Source organism: Mesoplodon mirus, assembly GCF_964341445.2.
Source record: "Mesoplodon mirus genome assembly, chromosome: 5".
In the NCBI taxonomy this organism is placed as follows: domain Eukaryota; kingdom Metazoa; phylum Chordata; class Mammalia; order Artiodactyla; family Ziphiidae; genus Mesoplodon; species Mesoplodon mirus.
The window spans coordinates 39,656,216-39,674,458 of record NC_138980.1 but is presented as its reverse complement, the minus strand read 5'-3'; the positions used below and the strand labels follow the sequence as shown (position 1 = coordinate 39,674,458).

The window sequence follows — 18,243 nt, the reverse complement described above, 5'->3', positions numbered from 1 at the left end:
CCCTGAATTCGGGGACCTTTGGTGATAAATTCTCAGCTAGGTCTCTTGGGTTCAGGATGAGGTTAGGATGAGTTGGAGATCCCCATGAGCTTGAGGGTTCCAGTGAATTTGGGGTATTCTACTGTCTTCAGGGTTCCACTGAGTTAGGAAATTCTCTTAAGTTTGGGGAATCATTTACAGGTTCTTAAGCGGGAGAATCCTATTAAATTTGGGTATCTAAAGTTTGGGGGGGTCTACTGAATTTGGGGGGTCATACCAAGTTTGGGGATTCTACTGAATTTGGGAGACTTTTCAGCTTGGTGGAAAGGTGTAGGGGTCTTTTATGGGCTCTTAAGGGCAGGGTTTCCCTTGAGTTTGAGAACCCTACTGAGTTCGGGCATCTCTCTTGAGTTTGAGGGGTCTTCTGAATTTGGGGGGGCCGAAATCCAAGTTTGGAGATCCTAGTGAATTTTGGGAGACTTTTCAGCCTGGAGGCATTTTAAAGTTTAGGAATTCTATTTGAGTTTGGGAGTTTCTTGGGGTCTTGAGTTTAAGAGTTCCAATGGGGTTCCCCTGAGTTTGGAGGAGCTTTGCAGCTTGGAGAGATTTTTAAATGTGGGTGTTCTATAGAAGTTGGGGTCCCACTAAATTTGGAGGCATCGCGATATAGTAGCTCTTGAGTGTGGTGACTTTGACCTTTGGGGAGTTGAGTCAGGGTTCCCTGGGCAAATGTGGGCAACAGGACCCAGGGTCTGCGGTGGCCCCCTGCAGTCCAGTTATGCAATGCCTCCCCCCACACACCCACCCACACACAAGTGCCACCCTTCACTCACCTAGGAATGTGGTGGAGATGTACTCAGAGACCTGGTTTCCTGACCTGCTCATCTCTGACAGGTGTGTGAGTTCACGGTTTAGCATCCTCTTGAACTAAGGTGAAGGAGGCAAGAAGGAAGGAATGATGGGGTCATGGCAGGTGTGGGTGGGGGGGGGGTGAGGCCAGGCCCTCTCAAGAAACTTCTGAAGAACCCGTGAGTCCCTCTCACTTCTCTGCTCAGCCAACAGAGTCCTCAGCAGGCTGCTAGAGGGGAGGGGTCAGTCCTTCCTCTCCTCCCAGCTCTGGATGGGGGTCCCCAGGCTTGGGGAGTCAGGACTCAGCATACCCCTCCCTGTCTGAGGAAGCTGGGCTCCTCTCACCATACTCCCTCCTTCTCCCCCCAAGGAGGAGCCAGAGGGGGCACCTGTGGAAGGGAGGGGCTCCTACCTAACAGGGAGCCAATGGGGTGCCAGGAGAATCCTGTCACCATGGTGATGGGAGTCTCCTTAGCAACTCCCCCTCCAACCAGCTGCTGAGCTGGGGAAAGGGGGGGCAGCCGGCGGGTCCTTTAACCCCTGCCTTCCCAGAGCTACCCCTGGCCCAGGTCGTCCCAGACAGGGACCCCACTCCCTGGGGTCCCCGCCCCCAGCCCCCAGCCTGGTTTGGAAGGAGGGAATGTAGTCCTGAAGTTCTGGGTGGAGAGGTTTGACCGGGGCAGGGAGAATAGTGAGCTGAGGAAACCCTAGTCCAGTCACCCAGGGGAGGGGGTTCCCATCATAGCCCCCTCTCCCCCAACCTCAGAGTGGTGAACAGATGCACAGATGGACGGAGTATACCCAGAACCAGGCTGGTCCCCCCATAGCACTTCACACAAGCATCTGCTGTGACATTGTACATGAGGAGAAAGGGCATCGGCTCCCCGCCCCCAAGCTCCACCAAAGCACCCCCAAAGCAGGAGCAGACTCTGTCCAGAGAGGCAAGAGGGACACTTGGCAGGAAGGGTGAGCCCGCATGGCCCACATCAGGACGAACGCTCCCTCCTCCCACTGCTGCCAGAGGCCTGGGCACACATAGAGAGTCACACACACACACACACACACACACACACAAGATGGACCCACAAAGTCACACAACCGCACACAGTCACAGACTCCCATATTACACAGTTCTACACAGCCCCAGACACACAAACCAAGGAGCATACACAATAAGGCAGTCACTGACACTCGGGGTCACATGCCCCAGAAAAATCACGCCGCTTTGGGCTCATAAACATGGCCCCAAACACAACACCACAATCAGAGCCACGTGATTTCAGCCAGGGCCACCCCCTGGTCCCTGACCCAGGCAAACAAGCATATAGTCAGGCAGCCCCCCACCACTGCAGACACACACGTGTGTGCACTGACAGTCACACCCAGAGAAAGACCCACACCCCCAGCCACCCGCCATCCACGCCCAGCCCTGGGCCACACACAGAGACCCAGTCACAAGGCTTCACGTCCAGGCCGCACACGTGCACAGCTGCACATACAAGCCTAGACCGGGGGCTGGAGGGTCTGAGGTGGAAGGACCAGAGCCGGGTCTCCTGCCCATCCTCCACCCCAAGTTCCCCTACCTGGTCCCACCAGCCCACCAGCCATGGCTTGGAGCAGGTCTCGCAGAAGAAATCCACCAAGGGCATCTTGGAGTCTTAGCCCTGCTCAGGGCTGCCGCACACAGAGGCTGGGCTTGGGGAGTTCCGGGATTAGCAGCTACTGTGCGGGGGGCGGTGGGGCAGGGTGCTGGGCAGGTGGGCAGTGGAAGGGGGAGCCGCGGAGGGGCCCGGGCCGGCCCAGCAGGGCTGGGGGCTCCCTTCCCCTCCGCGCTCCCGGCAGCAGACCTGGTTACATGGTCCGCCAGCCCCTGGCCCAGATGGGCACTCCCACGGCGGTGGCTGGAGGCGGCCAGGGACCCCTGCCCATGGGGGGGGGCACGGTAAGGGTCCCAGGAGGAGGCTTCGGAGGCTCTGGGCTCCGTGTGTTCGCCTGTGTGTGTGCGTGTGCGTGCTCACTGCAGCACTGGCAGGCTGCACTCGATGTCAGGTGGTGCTGGAGGTGGGGGGGGCGTTAAAGGGGCATTGGAGCCCACGGGCCTCAGGCAGGACCCAGCTGGGGCTGCTGGGGAGAGGCAGGGAGGCACACACACCCTGGAGAGGACGTGCCCCCTCCGTGGACACACCCAGAGACAGACACACACCCACATGCTCCACACACAGACACACCCACACTCAGACACACCTTCCACACCGATACAACCAGACACTTGACACACTCATGCACTTGAATACACTCCAACACCCAAATGCTCTCCGTCCTTTGCTGACCACACACACACACACACACACAGAGTCACACCTCTGTTGTTCAACACATTTATAGGTATATAGTTGACCTCACAGAAATACAAACGCCTTCAGACACACCCCTTCCAAGAACGCAGACTCACACTCAGATGTGGAGACACACACTAAGGGCTAAACACCTAGATACTGGACACACTTACAGACACACTCAACACACCCACAGACACACTTGTAAACAAACACAAATACCCATGTGTCCTTAGACACATATGTGCCCTGACAAATCCATAAGGGGATACTCACACTCATTCCCAAAGATACACACGCACACACCCCATCGCAGAAATACACCCACAGACCTACATTCAGAGACACAGTCACATTCTCGGATGCTCAACACACCCTCAGGGACACAAGCGCCCTCAGACTCACATGTTTCCAGACAAACCTCCACCCATGGGTGTATGCACCCCCCAACACAGACATCTCTACCTGCACATTCATTTCCTGAGAGGCATCCTCCCACAAGGGCTGCTACCATGCTGCACAACCCCAGGAAGTGTCATTCACATTGCCTGCTTTCTGAATGGTGTCCCCTGGAGTTGTGCAGTGCACAGTCTGCACAGCTGTACATGGAAGCCTTGCACCCTCTCCCGCAGCCCTGCAAGCGCGCACACATACGCACACGCACACACACACAGAGTTACAAACACATGGAGATATACACTCAGATTCACATCTGGACCAACTCACACCTCTAGACATACACACCCCTCTGCCACAGCCCCCCACACTTACAGCCCCGCGCAATCAGCTGTGCACACCCATACACACTCCATAGATACACACGTGCATGCCACTCCTGCCGGATCCTATTGGAACACACCTTCCCATGCTGCAAATGTGTAGCCAACAAATCAACAGCCACATAGACCCATAGCCACAGATACACATTCATAAACCATACAAACATACAACCCACCCCCCAGGAGAGATGGTCGCCTACGGACACACACACTCACAAACACGCACACACATACACACCAGGGCCCCCCAGCCCTGGGAGAAGTCAGAATCTATAGATGCTACCAAGTCCGCCCAGGGATTGGCCCCACCCCATAGGCTCCAGCCACAGGCTGACCACGCCCACCAGCCACGCCCCACAGTTAACCCCACCCCAGCAGGCGGCCCCACCCCACAGGCCTTGCACACCTTGTGGGATGCCATCTCGCTGACAGAGCGGTAGGTCTGCATGGTCTCCAGCTGCTCCAGACACCAGTCGAGTTCCTCCAGCGTCTCCCGGGCCAACTGCTGACACGTCTCTTCTGGAGAAAGGGCAGCCGGGGCAGTGACTGAGGAGGTCCACATGCAGACCCCCAGAGGTGATGGGGGCCCACCAGGTGAGTAGGGTGCAGGGAGAGGGGGGTGAGGCAGGCTCCCCGGGTGAGGGACCCCCCACTGGGGCAGCAAGAGGGGTCTTTCCCATCCCCCGGGGCTTAGTTACCTGATAGCGTGGCCTTGCAGACGGGGGTTGGGCCACCCAGCGGGGACCGCCTGAAAAGAAATGGGGTTCCAACAACAGCCTGGTCTTCCCCCATCTCTGCTTCCCCCTGTCCATGAAGAGTGCTGATTTTCCTTTTTCTGAGCCCTCTCTGTGTCCCAGGCATGCTGCCATGTACTCTGCCCACAGCCTCTCACATAGCCCCACAAGAATCCATTTTACAGATGAGGAAACTGATGCTCCAGGAGGTGAACTGGCTTCCTCAAGACTACACGGCTGGTAGGGTCAGGTCCTGTGTCTCCAGTCCCTGCTTTCCTGACCACCCCTCCCCCCAGCTCCTTGAACTTGAGGATGGCTCTGCCCCCGACTCCCAGAGGGACCAGCAGCTCTCAGCCACACCCCTGCCCCCAAATAATAAGAACTACTTCTATTTAGTGAGCACTTACTATGTGCTGGGCAATAGTCAAGCACTTTCTATATATCACCTTCTGAACTCCTCAGAGCAGCTCTCTAATGGAGACACTATTAAATTCCCATATTATGGAGGGGAAACAGAGGCACCAGAGGATGCTATTTGCCCAGCAAGTTGGCATCAGGGCCAGGAGTGGCCCAGAGGCTGGGGTGGCTGGCCACCTAAGAACTCTGTCCAGACCCCTCCGTCTTTACTTATAAAAGTTTCTGCGTCTTAGGCATTCAAATCACAATGATTTACTGGCTCAGAGGGAGCTGTCACTTGAAAAGAGGCTCAGAGAGGTCAAGTGCCTGCCTGAGGTCACACAGCAGCACGGAGAGTTGAACCCAGGTGTGCTGAGCCTCATGATCATGGGGCATTGGGGCCCAGCCTCCACTTACTTGTTGCTGGGAATGGGCACATTGGTCAGGAGGGAGAAGTTGCTGCGAACGCTCCGGAGACTGGCCAGCACCTGAGTTGGGGAGCCACAGTGAGGAAAGTGGTCCACCCAGAGGGGCAGCGGGGGCTGGGCCCCTGTCCCCAAGTGTGGGGTAAGGTTAGAGCCCCTCCCTCTTTAGGGGAGGGGGTCTTACCTGGGCGAACGGTGTCACGATGAGGTCCTCTGCATGCCTACAAGGACAGGGCCAGGTCAGGGGTCCTCACAGTGGGACCCCCAAGGGCCCGGGGTGGAGAGGGGCTGGGGTGCAGGGAAGCAAGTCTCTGGGGGGGGTCACTCTGGGGGGAGCTGGGCCTGGGGAGGCTTGTGGGCAAGAAGGGGGCTCTGTGGGTTGGTGGGGTGAGGACACTTACACCTCACAAGGGTGGCCACGCTGTGGGGGGCCGGGCAGGGAGAAGGGCTCAGGGGTGTGGGTGGGGTGGGGGGTGGGTGGGCGGAGAGACAAAAGGAGGGCGATGAACACACCATAGGGGCTGGGCTTGGGGAGACCAGTGGCGGAGAGGGGGCAGAGGGCCGGAAGGAGCTGTGGGGAGGTGAGATGGATGCCTCGATGGGTAGGGGCAGGGCTGGAGGACTGGGTGAGAGGGAAGGGGGCTGAAGAGATTAGGAGTGCTCACACCTCCACAGGTGGTCATGATAAGGGGGACTGGCTTTGGGAAGCCTGGAGTGGGGGAGGAAGAGGGGGTCAGCCAAGATGGACACACTGGAAGGAAGTGGTGGCCAGGAGGGGCTCCCTTCTTTTGGAGAGACGGGATGAGGTGGGCCAGGTCCCCAAAAAACAAGGGGTAGGAGTGGGCTTGGGCAGGTTGGGTAGGCGGGGACTATATGGACTTGAGTCCGGGCTGGGCCTGAGGGAGGGGTTCAGCGTGGCTGGGCAGGGGGCAGAGATAGGGTGGGCGCTCATACGCCACCAGGTGGACATGCTACAGAGGGGCTGAGCCCTCGACAGGGGATACGGGTGCTGTTTACTTTTCACTAGGGGTGTGCAGGTGGACGGGGACTTGGGCAGTGTCCCCCTCCTTGCTGGGAAGGGCAGCTTGTGCCGGGGCCAGGCCTGGAAGAGCTGGCGGGTAGGGACCGGGGGTGCTCACGCCTCGCTGGTGACCGACGAGTTCCGGGACATGGTCTTGGGTGACATGTCATAGTCGCTGTCTGAGCGGTAAAGAAAGGATTCTCGGCGCTGGCTGGTGGCCGCCCCAGCGTGTAGCACGAGTCCCGGGCTCGCCTGCGAGTCCAGGGGGCTGCGGCCTGGCGATGGCGTTGGCCCATTCTCCGCCTCCAAGCTGCAAGGGGCGGGCAGGAAGAGGGGTCAGGGGGTGCTGAGATGGCATTGGGGGGGGTGGGTCAAGAGGAATAAGGGGACCAAGGAAATTCCTGGCAGGGAGACAGGTACCCCAAAAGAGATGGGAGACAGGAAATGACAGAGATCAGTGACTGAGCGCCTTTGTGGACCAGGTCCTGTTGCAGGAGCTGGAGACACAGCAGGGACCAAGACAGACCATGAGCTGCCCTCACAGAGATGACACGGGGAGGGCTAGACTATCAAAAGGTTAACCTAGCAGCAACGCACACCCCAAAAGTCGTGGGGTCTTCCTTGGCTCTGTTTTTTCCTTTGCACCTCAAATCAACCAAATTTGTTCAGAATCTGTCCGCTTTGCACCCCTGCCTCGGCCAGCCCCACCTTATCACTTGGCTGGACCAGTACATTCGCCTCTGCCCTGGTCCCCAGCTCCTGTCTTTGCCCCTCAGTCTGCTCTCCTACAGCGGCCAGAGGGAGCCTGTGAACACCTGAGTCAGGTCACATCGCTCCTCTTCTCAGAACCTTCTATGGCTCCCAGCTCACTCAAAGCAAAAGCCGAAGTCCTCGCTGTGCCCACAGACCCTGCCCCACGACCTCCCAGTCTACCCCTCACGTACTCTGCTCCAGCCATAATGGCTGCCTTACTGTTCCTTAACATTCCAGATACATTCCTGCATCAGGGCCTTTGCAACATCCCTTGCCCAGATCTCCACTGGCTCCTCCTTCACTTCCTTCAGGCCCCTTCTCAAATGTTGCCTCCTCAGGAAGGCCTCTCCTGACCAACCCATCTAAAATGTCAACCCCTGCCCTTATATTTCACATTTCCCTTCCTTAAAATAAATACTACTTACCTGACACATTCTATATTTTACTCTTCACTATTTGCCTTCCCTTCTAGAACTAAGCTCTGCAGGGCAAGGACTTTTGTCTGCTTTGTTCACTACTGTATACTTTAGGCCAAGAACATGGCCTGGCACGCACTGGATGCCCAATAGATGTCTATCGCATGAATCAATGTATGAGTGAATGAATGAATATACGGACTGCCATGCAGAGAATTAAAATGAGGTGGGTAGGGCTTCCCTGGTGGCGCAGTGGTTGAGAGTCCGCCTGCCGATGCAGGCGACACGGGTTCGTGCCCCGGTCCGGGAAGATCCCACATGCCACGGAGCGGCTGGGCCCGTGAGCCATGGCCGCTAAGCCTGCGCGTCCGGATCCTGTGCTCCGCAACGGGAGAGGCCGCAACAGCGAGAGGCCCGAGTACCACAAAAAAAAAAAAAAAAAAAATGAGGTGGGTGACTGGAGAGGGGATTTTAGCTGATATGGTTGAGACAGGCCTCTCTGAGGAAGTCATATCTCCAGGATATCTTTCAGGAGCAGGTCCTGAAAGATGAGAAGGTGTAGGCCACAGGTCAGGAGGTAGGAGAAAGTACTCCAGGGTGAGGAAACAGCAAGTGCAAAGGCCCGCTGGAAGGATTTGGTTTTTGTTGGAGGACCAAAAAGGAAACTGGTGTGGCTGGAGCAGAAATACAGACAGATGACATAGAGACAGGACACAGCCTGGTGGCACTGGCAAGACAGACCCTCAGGATGAGTCAGGGAAAAGCTGGCTGTGCCACTTCCCGGCTGTGTAACTTGAGGGAAAGATGGAATTTCAGTTTCCTCATCTACAAAATGGGGACAACCACCATCTGCCTCAGGTCATCCAGGTGACCAGTGTTAATACAGGCAAAACGCTCAGAATGGTGCCTAATAAAGAGCTCAGAAAACATTGGCAACTATAAGTCTATCAGCCCCATATATGTCACTTGGGGAGTGAACTCAGCAAGGCAATCAGTATGAAGATTTGAGGATGAGAGTGGGGAGCTGTGTGCCTGTGACATGCTGTGTGACTTCAAGAAGGTCACTGCCTTCTCTGGTCTGTTACTCTTAAAGTGAGGGGGTTAGTAGACTGGTCAGCCGACTTCAGGCAATGCTCTGGTGGGTACAAGGGGGTAGGGGGAAGAAATAGAACCCTCCCTCCCTTTCTGGTCCTACTACTGAATGTCAGCCTAAGATTTTATTTGAATGTTCCCTCTGCCAAGAAATAAATCTGAAATCTCCTAGGCCAGGACAGTGATATCAACTTCCGTACATTGAGCCTTTTTTCCGGGCCAGTCCTGGGGTGAGGGAATGGGGAATGACTTCATTGCCTCCATTTTACAGATGAAGAAACTAGGGTTCAGAGAGGAGAATGACTGGCTCTGCGTCACACAGTAAGGTCATGGTGGGGTCAGAATTCAACCAAAGTCTTGTGATTCCTCAGACCAAAATGTTAACTGCTGCCCTCTGCTGACTTGACCCCCATCAGAGCACATTCCTCCCATTAGAGCAAATGTTTCCAGGGGTCAGGTGGCCAACATAAAAAGCAGAGTGGAGCTGGGGACCCTGACCAACCAAATGTTCCAATTTTAGTAAAGAAACGAGAAATTTTAAATAGTCAAAAATTCCAACTTCTTTTAAAAACAAACTTCAAAAAACATTTTAAAAACATTGAAAACTGCTCTGCAAAAGACACTGTCAAGAGAATAAAAAGACAAGCTATAGACTGGGAGAAAATATCTGACAAAGGACTTGTAGCCAGCGTACATGATGAACTCTGAAAACTCAATAATAAGAAGACAAATAACTCAGTGAAAAAATGAGCAAAAGTATGGTCAGTTCAGTAAAGAAGATATACAGATGGCAAATCAGCACAGGAAACATCATTCCTCCTTAGGGAAATGCAAATTAAAACCATGAACTATCACTTCACACCTACTAGGATGCTAAACAAACAAAAACTGACAACGATATCAAGTGGTGATAAGGATTCAGAGCAACTGGAACTCCCATTCATTGCTGATGGGAATGCAAAGTGGTACAGCCACTCTGGAAGACAGTTGGTCAGTTTCTTATGAAATTAAACACACGCTTATTTTACAAGCCAACAAATCCACTCCTATATATTTACCCAAGATAAAGAAAAACATACTTCTACTCAAAAACCTGCTGACTGATGTTTATAGCAGTTCTGTTCATAGTCACCAAAAACTACAAACAACCAAATCAAGTGTGCGTCAACTGGTGAATGGATAAACTGTAGCAGATCCATGCCATGGAATACTATTCAGCAATTTCAAAAACACAAACATGAACTACAGATCTTCCTTGACTTATGACAGGGTTATGTCCTGATAAACCCACCATAAATTGAAAATATCGATAGCTGAAAATGCATTTAATACACCTAAACTACCTACATCACAGTGTAGCCTAGCCTATCTGAAACGTGCTCAGAACACTTACATTAGCCTACGGTTGGGCAAAATAATCTAACACAAAGCGTATTTTATAATAAAGTGCCGAATATCTCATGTAATTTATGGAGTACTGTACTGAAACTGAAAAACCGAGTGGTTGTATGGGTCTAGAACGGTTGTAAGTGTATCAATTGTTTACCCTCATGATTGAGTGGCTGGCTGGGAGCTGCAGCTTGCTGCCGCTGCCCAGGATCACAAGAGAGAATCAGACCACATGTTACTAACCCAGGAAAATATCAAAATTTGAGGTACGGTTTCTACTGAATCCGTATCGCTTTCACATCATTATGAAGTTGAAAAATCACAAGTTGAACTATCATAAGTCGGGGACCATAAGTACTGTGAAAGAATAAATATATATATTTGGTCTCAGCCTTGGTTTCCTGGCACACAGTTCCTAAAACCCTGGAAATCTCCACAGTAATAGGTATCTTTTTGTAAGCTAACGAGATGACTGACTGCTAGGGACTCCTGGACAGCCTCCGGATGGGGGCTGGTTGCCAGGAGAGCCAACCATGTGATTAGAGAGGCTGGACCAGTTCAGGGACCAGGACTGAAGGTTGAGTTAATCACCAGTGGAATGGCCAATGGTTTAGTCAATCGTGACTACATAATGAAGCCACCATCAAAATCCCTGAATGACACGGTTTGGAGAGCTGCTGGGTTGCTGAACATATCAAGGTGCTGGGAAGGTGGCGCACCTGGGGAAGCTCCAAGTCCCTCCCCCAATTCCTTTTTCTATGTATCGCTTCCATCTGGCTGTTCCTGAGTTGTATCTTTTAAAATAAACCAGGAGGGGAATACAAAAAATGAATTTTAAAAAAATTAAAAAACAAACAAACAACGCAGCAATCTAGTAAGTAAACTGGTTTCCTGAGTTCTGTGAACCGTTCTAACAAATTATCAAACCAGAGGAGGGGGTTGTAGGTACCTCTGATTTATAGCTGGTCGCCCAAAAGCACAGGTGACACACAGGTGGGGGAGGTCTTGTGGGACTGAGCCTTTAACCTGTGGGATCTGCACGAACTCCAGTTAGTGTCAGAATTGAATTAAACTGTAGTTCACCCAGTTAATGTCCATAGAGTATTGGAGAATGGGTTGGTGTGGGGAAAAAACCAAACACATTTTGTGTCAGAAGTTTTCTGCAAAAGTAGAAAGAAACAGTTTCCTTTTTAACTACTCAAACACAAAATAATTTGGATGACTCTCAAATGAATTTTGCTAAGAGAAAGAAGCCAGTGGTGGGGATTACATGTGTCAAAACTCATACAACTAATAAATGAATTTAGCCAAGTTGCAGGATATAAAATCAACACACAAAAGTCAGTTGCTTTTCTATGCCCTTAACAATGAACAAACCAAAAAGGATATTAAGAAAACAATTCCACTTACCATAGCATCAGAATGATTAAGATACTTAGGAATAAACTTAACCAAGGAGGCAAAACCTCTGTATACTGAAAACTACAAAATGTTGCTGAAAGAAATTAAAAACACGAATAAATGGAAAGACATACCATATTCATGGACTGGAAGACTTAATAATGTCAAGATGTCCATACTACCCAAAGCAATCTACAGATTCAATGCCATCCCTATCAAAATCCCAACAATGGGGCTTCCCTGGTGGCACAGTGGTTGAGAGTCTGTCTGCCGATGCAGGGGATACGGGTTCGTGCCCCGGTCTGGGAAGATCCCACATGCCGTGGAGCGGCTGGGCCCATGAGCCATGGCCGCTGAGCTTGCGCGTCTGGAGCATGTGCTCTGCAACGGGAGAGGCCACAACAGTGAGAGGCCCACGTACCGCAAAAAAAAAAAAAAAAAAGGTACACATCAAAATCCCAACAATGTTCAGGACTTCCCGGGTGATGCAGTGGTTAGGAATCCACCTGCCAATGCAGGGGACACAGGTTCGATCTCTGGTCCGGGAAGATCCCACATGCCGCAGAGCAACTAAGGCCATGTGCCACAACTACTGAGCCCGAGCGCCACAACTACTGAAGCCCATCCACCTAGAGCCCGTGCTCCACAACGAGAAGCCACCGCAATAAGAAGCCCGCATACCACAATGAAGAGTAGCCCCCACTCACTGCAACTAAAGAAAGCCCGCATACAGCAACCAAGACCCAATGCAGCCAAAAAATAAATAAATAAATGAAAAAAATAATTAAAAAACCCAACAATGTTCCTTGTAGAAAAAAAAAAAAATCCATCCTAGCATTCATATGGAATCTCAAGGAAGCTGAAGAGCCAAAACAACCTTGGAAAAGAAGAACAAAGTTGGGGGACTCACACTTCCTGATTTCAAAACTTATTACAAAGCACAGTAATCAAAACAGTGTGGTACTGTATAAGACAGATGTATAGTCCAATGGAATAGAATAGAGAGCCCAGAAATAAACCCGCACATACATGGGGTCAAATGATTTTCAACAAGGGAGCCAAAACCATTCAATGGAGAAAGGACAGTCTTTTCAACAAATGGTGCTGGGAAAACTGGTTATCCACTTACAAAAGAATGAAGTTGGAACCTTACCTTACGCCATATACAAAAATTAACCCCAACTAGATCAAAGACCTAAGCATAAAGGCTAAAACTATAAAACTCTTAGAAGCTTCATGACATTGGATTTGGCAGTGATTTCTTGTATATGACATCAAAAGTACAGGCAACAGAAGAATAAATTGGAGTTCATCAAAGTTAAAAACCTTTGTGCATCAAAAGACACTACTCAGGGGCTTCCCTAGCGGTGCAGTGGTTAAGAATCTGCCTGCCAATGCAGGGGACACGGGTTAGAGCCCTGGTCTGGGAAGATCCCACATGCCTCGGAGCAACTAAGCCCGTGCGCCACAACTACTGAGCCCGCGTGCCACAACTACTGAAGCCCGCACACCAAGAGCCTGTGCTCCGCAACGAGAAGCCACCGCAATGAGAAGCCCTTGTGCCGCAACGAAGAGTAGCCCCTGCTCACCGCAACTAGAGAAAGCTGGCGTGCAGCAACGAAGACCCAATGCAGCCAAAAAAAAAAAAAAAAAAGAATAAATAAAAATAAATTTTAAAAAAGACACTATTCAGGGAGTGAAAAGGCAATCCACAGAATGGGAGAACATTTTTTAAAATAGTTTTTTTGTTTGTTTGTTTGCTTGTTTTTGCCTGCACCACGGGGCATGCAGGATCTTAGTTCCCCGACCAGGGATTGAACCTGTGCACCCTGCAGTGGAAGCATGGTGTCTTAACCACTGGACCACCAGGGAAGTCCCGGGAGAACGTTTTTGCAAATCTCATATTTGACAAGGGATTAATGTTCTAGACTATGTAAAGAACTCCTAAAACTCAACAACAACAAAACAAACAACCCAATTAAAAAGTGGGAGGGGGGTTTCCCTGGTGGCGCAGTGGTTGAGAGTCCTCCTGCCGATGCAGGGGACACGGGTTCGTGCCCCGGTCTGGGAAGATCCCACATGCCGCGGAGCGGCTGGGCCCGTGAGCCATGGCTGCTGAGCCTGCACGTCCGGAGCCTGTACTCCACAACGGGAGAGGCCACAACAGTGAGAGGCCCCCGTACTGCAAAAAAAGAAGAAAAAGTGGGAGAGAATTCCCTGGTGGTCCAGTGGTTAGAACTCCGTGCTCTCACTGTTGAGGGCCCGGGTTTGATCCCTCGTTGGGGAACTAAGATCCCACAAGCCACGTGCGTGGCAAAAAAAAAAAAAAAAAAGTGGGAAAAGCACTTAAATAAACATTTCTTCACAGAAGATATACAGATGGACAATAAACATGAGAAGATGCTCAACACCATTGGTCATTAGGGAAATGCAAATCAAAACCCCAATGAGAGGGACTTCCCTGATGGCATAGTGGTTAAGAATCCACCTGCCAGTGCAGGGGACACGGGCTCAATCCCTGGTCCAGGAAGGTCCCACATGCCACAGTGCAACTAAGCCCATGTGCCACAACTACTGAGCCTGCGCTCTAGAGCCCGCGAGCCACAACTAGTGAGCCCACATGCCACAACTACTGAAGTTTACGCACCTAGAACCCATGCTGCACAATGAGAGAAGCCACCACAATGAGAAGCCCGCGCACTGCAATGAAGAGTAGCCCCCGATCACCACAACTAGAGAAAGCCCGCGCACAGCAACGAAGACCCAACGCAGCCAAATATAACTAAATTTATATTTTAAAAAATCCCAATGAGATACCACTGCATACCCATCAGGATAGCTATTATTTAAAAAAAAAAAAGGAAAATAGCAAGTGTTGGGGAGCACGTGGAGGAATTGGAATACTTGTGCGCTGCTGGTGGGAATATAAAATGGTGAAGCCAGTGTGGAAAACAGTTTGGCAGCTCCTCAAAAACTTGAGTACAGAATTACCATGTGATCCAGCAAAGCTACTCCTAAATATATACACCCCAAAGAATTGAATGGCAGGACTCAAACAGATACTTGTACACCAATGTTCATAGCGGCATTATTTACAACAGCCAAAAAGGTAGAAACAACTCAAATGCCCATTAATGGGTGAATAAAGAAAATGTGGTATATATATATATACAATGAAATATTACTCAGCCTTAAAAAGAAAGGAAATTCTGATGCATGTTTCAACATGAATGAACCTTGAAAACATTACGCTAGATGAAATACGCCAGACACAAAAGGACAAATATTGTACAATTCCACTTACATGAGGTCCCTAGAGGAGTCAAATTCATAGAAACAGAAAGTAGAATAGTGGGTGCCAGGGGCTGAGGGAGTGGGAATGGGGAGTTAGTGTTTAATGGGGACAGAGTTTCAGCTTAGGAAGATGAAAAAATCCTGGAGATGGATGGTGGTGATGGTTGCACAACACTGTGGTTGTACTTAATGACTGAATTGTACACTCAAGTTAAAATGGTAAATTTTATTATGCACATTTTACCACAATTAAAAAAAAACCCTTATGCAATATATACTAAAAAGGCTGAATTTTGGGAATTCCCTGGCAGTCCAGTGGTTAGGACTCTGTGCTTACACTGCCAGGGCCCTGGTTCGATCCCTGGTCGCAGAACTAAGATCCCACAAGCTGCTCAGCGCAGCCAAAAGCAAGGTGAATTTTACTTTAGGTTAATTTTTTAAATTAAATTAAAAACAAAAACAAAAACACACTCAGGGACTTCCCTGGTGGCGCAGTGGTTAAGAATCCGCCTGCCAATGCAGGGAACACGGGTCGAGCCCTGGTCCGGGAAGATACCACATGCCATGGAGCAACTGAGCCCACGCACCACAAGTACTGAGCCTGCGCGCCTAGAGCTTGTGCTCTGCAACAAGAGAAGCCACTACAGTGAGAAGCCCCTGCACTGCAACGAAGAGTAGCCCCCGCTCGCCGCAAGTAGAGGGAAAGCCCGCACGCAGCAACGAGGACCAAATGCAGCCCCCCACCAAAAAAAAACAACACACACTCAGGAATGAAAATACTCTTAGATCATGAGCTTGGGCCTTTGATGATAATGCCCATTTATTAAGCACCTGCTGTGTACTGGGTGCCAGGTTAGATCCTTTAAGTTTATAGTAATAATAATAAGATACTTATTCAGTATCTGCTGTGTGCCTGGCACTATCAAAGTGCTTTGTACACGTGAACCCAATGAGGTCTCCCACTAACTCTGTGAGTTGGGTTCTGTTAACGTCCTGGGTCAATGAGGAGGCTGAGGTGCAGAAAGGCAGTGAGGGGTTGGTGGCCTTGCTGCCTGCGAACCATGTCCTGTCTCCCAAGGCCCAGCCTGGAGGTTCTGGCTCTGCTGAGTGCCCCTGTGGAGGGGAGAGGAACATAGCTCCATACTGAGGGCCTCAACCCCGCCCCAGGAACTGAAGCCACAGTTCGTTGGGGGAAGGTGAGACCCAAGTCCAGAGGGCGCCCGACTAGCCTTGCAGGCAGATCCTGCAGCCCCAGGGGACTCAGCTCACGTAAGCAGGAGCCCAGAGGCCGGGATGGGAAGAAGAGGCTCCCTGGGGCCCTGCTGTTTGTGCTTCCAGGAGCGAATGTCCCCTGGGCTGTGGAAGGGCAGAGGAGAGAGAATTGGGCCTGTTGAACTGCAGCCTGAGTGTGTGTGTTTGTGTGTGTGTGTGTGTGTATGGGGGGGTGGTCCCCTCAGAACAAACCCCAGAGCTGTGGGGACTCACCCCTCCCTGACCTGCCACTGCTCAGGGTGGCCAAAATCAGGCTGGAGGCTGTTCCAGCAATGTCCCAATAGGACCTGAAGCCACAAATCAGAGTCAAGGGCAGCCGACAGGCCCTGACATCACAGCCACACACCCAGACACTTCATCACAAAGGAAACGACTTGCCCAAGACTCCCCTTTGGACAGGCTGACCGCTTAATGGCATTCTCATTTGAAGCTGCTACCTGCCTCCACCCCTCTGGGGCCCCGAGGCCTGCCCACCTGGGCTCCCAGAGCATCAGATTGGGCCTCTGCAGGACTGTGCAGCCTAGGGGCAGATCCAGGCTTCAGAGAGTTCTGCTGCAGGGGCCGATGGGAAAGAAGCAAGCAGGGGAGGGGGGTGGCCAGGAAAGGGGACACATCCCAGTTGGTAAAGATCATAACAATGAAAGTAGCCAACTGCTACTGAATGTCACATGCTAGGCACTCTGCTATGCCTGAATGTGTACTAATGCCCCATTTTCCAGAGAAAGAAACTGAGGTACAAACAGGATGAGTAACTTTGCTAGTGGTAAAGCAAGGATTTGAACCAGGGCAGCTGGGCTACAAGGCTGCCCAGTAAATCACTGGGTGTCTGTCTCCCCCAGGCAGGCCTGGCATCTCCCTGGGCTCCCTGCCCCACTCCACCTGACTGCCTTGTAGGAGGTGCCAGGCAGGCTTCATGGAAAGGCCTGGCATTTGCTTTGTGAAGGTCACACGGAGGTTGGGGGCGGGCGCTGGTGTGTGTCTGCCAGGAGGGCGCGTGGTGCCAGGTGACACGGCAGTTTGTAGGTCTGGGTTGCAAGAAGGGTCGGTGTATGTGTGAGTCAGGGTGTGTGTGCACGCTCAGGAGCCCTTGTGTGCATATAGTTGTCTGTGTGTATTTGTACATGTGTGTGTGTGAGTGGGGTCTGGGTGTTGGTGGTGCCTGTGTGAATCTGTGTATCTATGTCTGTGTCTGTGGTCTGTATGACCTTGGGAGAGGGTACCTGTGTGTTGCACACGGGCTCTGACTCCTCAATGGGTATGAGGTATGAAAGCTCCCGTGTGTGGCCATGTCCAGGTGGGAATTGGGCCTGGGTGTGTGTTGCAGTGACAGTGTGTTCCTGGGGTCAGCGCAGTGTATGCGAGGCTGTGTGAGACCAGGGTTTCTGTGGTGTTTGTCACCATGGCCATGGGTCACCTGTGGGGTTCTCTTTTTGGCCCTGTCAGCCAGAAGACCCATGCCTAGCACAGTACACACCAGGTGACCTCGATTACCCTGCGTGTGGGTGTGTCTGTGTTTGTGCCCTGTGTAGCTGCACATGTGGAGTGTGTGTATCCATGTGGGAGAGCATGTGCATGTCTGGGTGTCTGAAGGGGTTGGTGCAGGGGAGCAGGTACAAGGCTGGAGCACCCTGAGAACTCTGAGAACCTAAAGACCACTTCTCTGCCTCAGCGCTGTCCAGCTGATTCTAAATACCCACCAGGAGTTCCGGCAGGAACCTCCTCCCCACCCCCACCCCAGCTTGGTTTTCATCCTGGCAGCCCCAGCAAGGAAGAAGGGAGGGTAAGGCTGGAGGCACTGAGCAGAGCAGGGCCGGAGGGACATGGCTTGAGGCCAGTAGCCCGGGAGTGGAGCCCGGGTGATGCGGGACACCCATATTTGCTGTTACAGTGAATGCCAGAAGCCCAGATTTGGGGCACGAAGAGGGTTAAGGGATCCCATCTTGGGTAAGCAGGAAGGGGGCAGGACCCAGCACCCATTCTGGGGGTCACCACCTGCAGGAAGCCCTCAGCAGCATCCAGACAGTTTAGGGCCAGGGAAGGAGGTGAGGCTCCAGACCAGACAGACCCTGTAAACCACTTTGGGGGCTCCCCGCAAGGCAGATTGCTC

General features: G+C 51.8%; 1 protein-coding gene across 5 annotated transcripts in view; it reads right to left on the bottom strand.

The window, feature by feature from the left end:
- PDE4A (phosphodiesterase 4A) overlaps positions 1-18,243 on the bottom strand; it is a gene marked incomplete at its 5' end in the record, with an annotated part of 47,691 nt that overhangs the window by 9,207 nt on the left and 20,241 nt on the right. For all 5 annotated transcript variants that reach the window (XM_082623922.1, XM_082623925.1, XM_082623921.1 and 2 more), the window contains 6 exons: positions 813-906; positions 4,350-4,462; positions 4,642-4,691; positions 5,491-5,561; positions 5,683-5,719; positions 6,638-6,829. In XM_082623922.1, the coding sequence (XP_082480048.1) occupies positions 813-906; positions 4,350-4,462; positions 4,642-4,691; positions 5,491-5,561; positions 5,683-5,719; positions 6,638-6,829 (557 nt within the window). The remainder of the gene's footprint in view (positions 1-812; positions 907-4,349; positions 4,463-4,641; positions 4,692-5,490; positions 5,562-5,682; positions 5,720-6,637; positions 6,830-18,243) is intronic.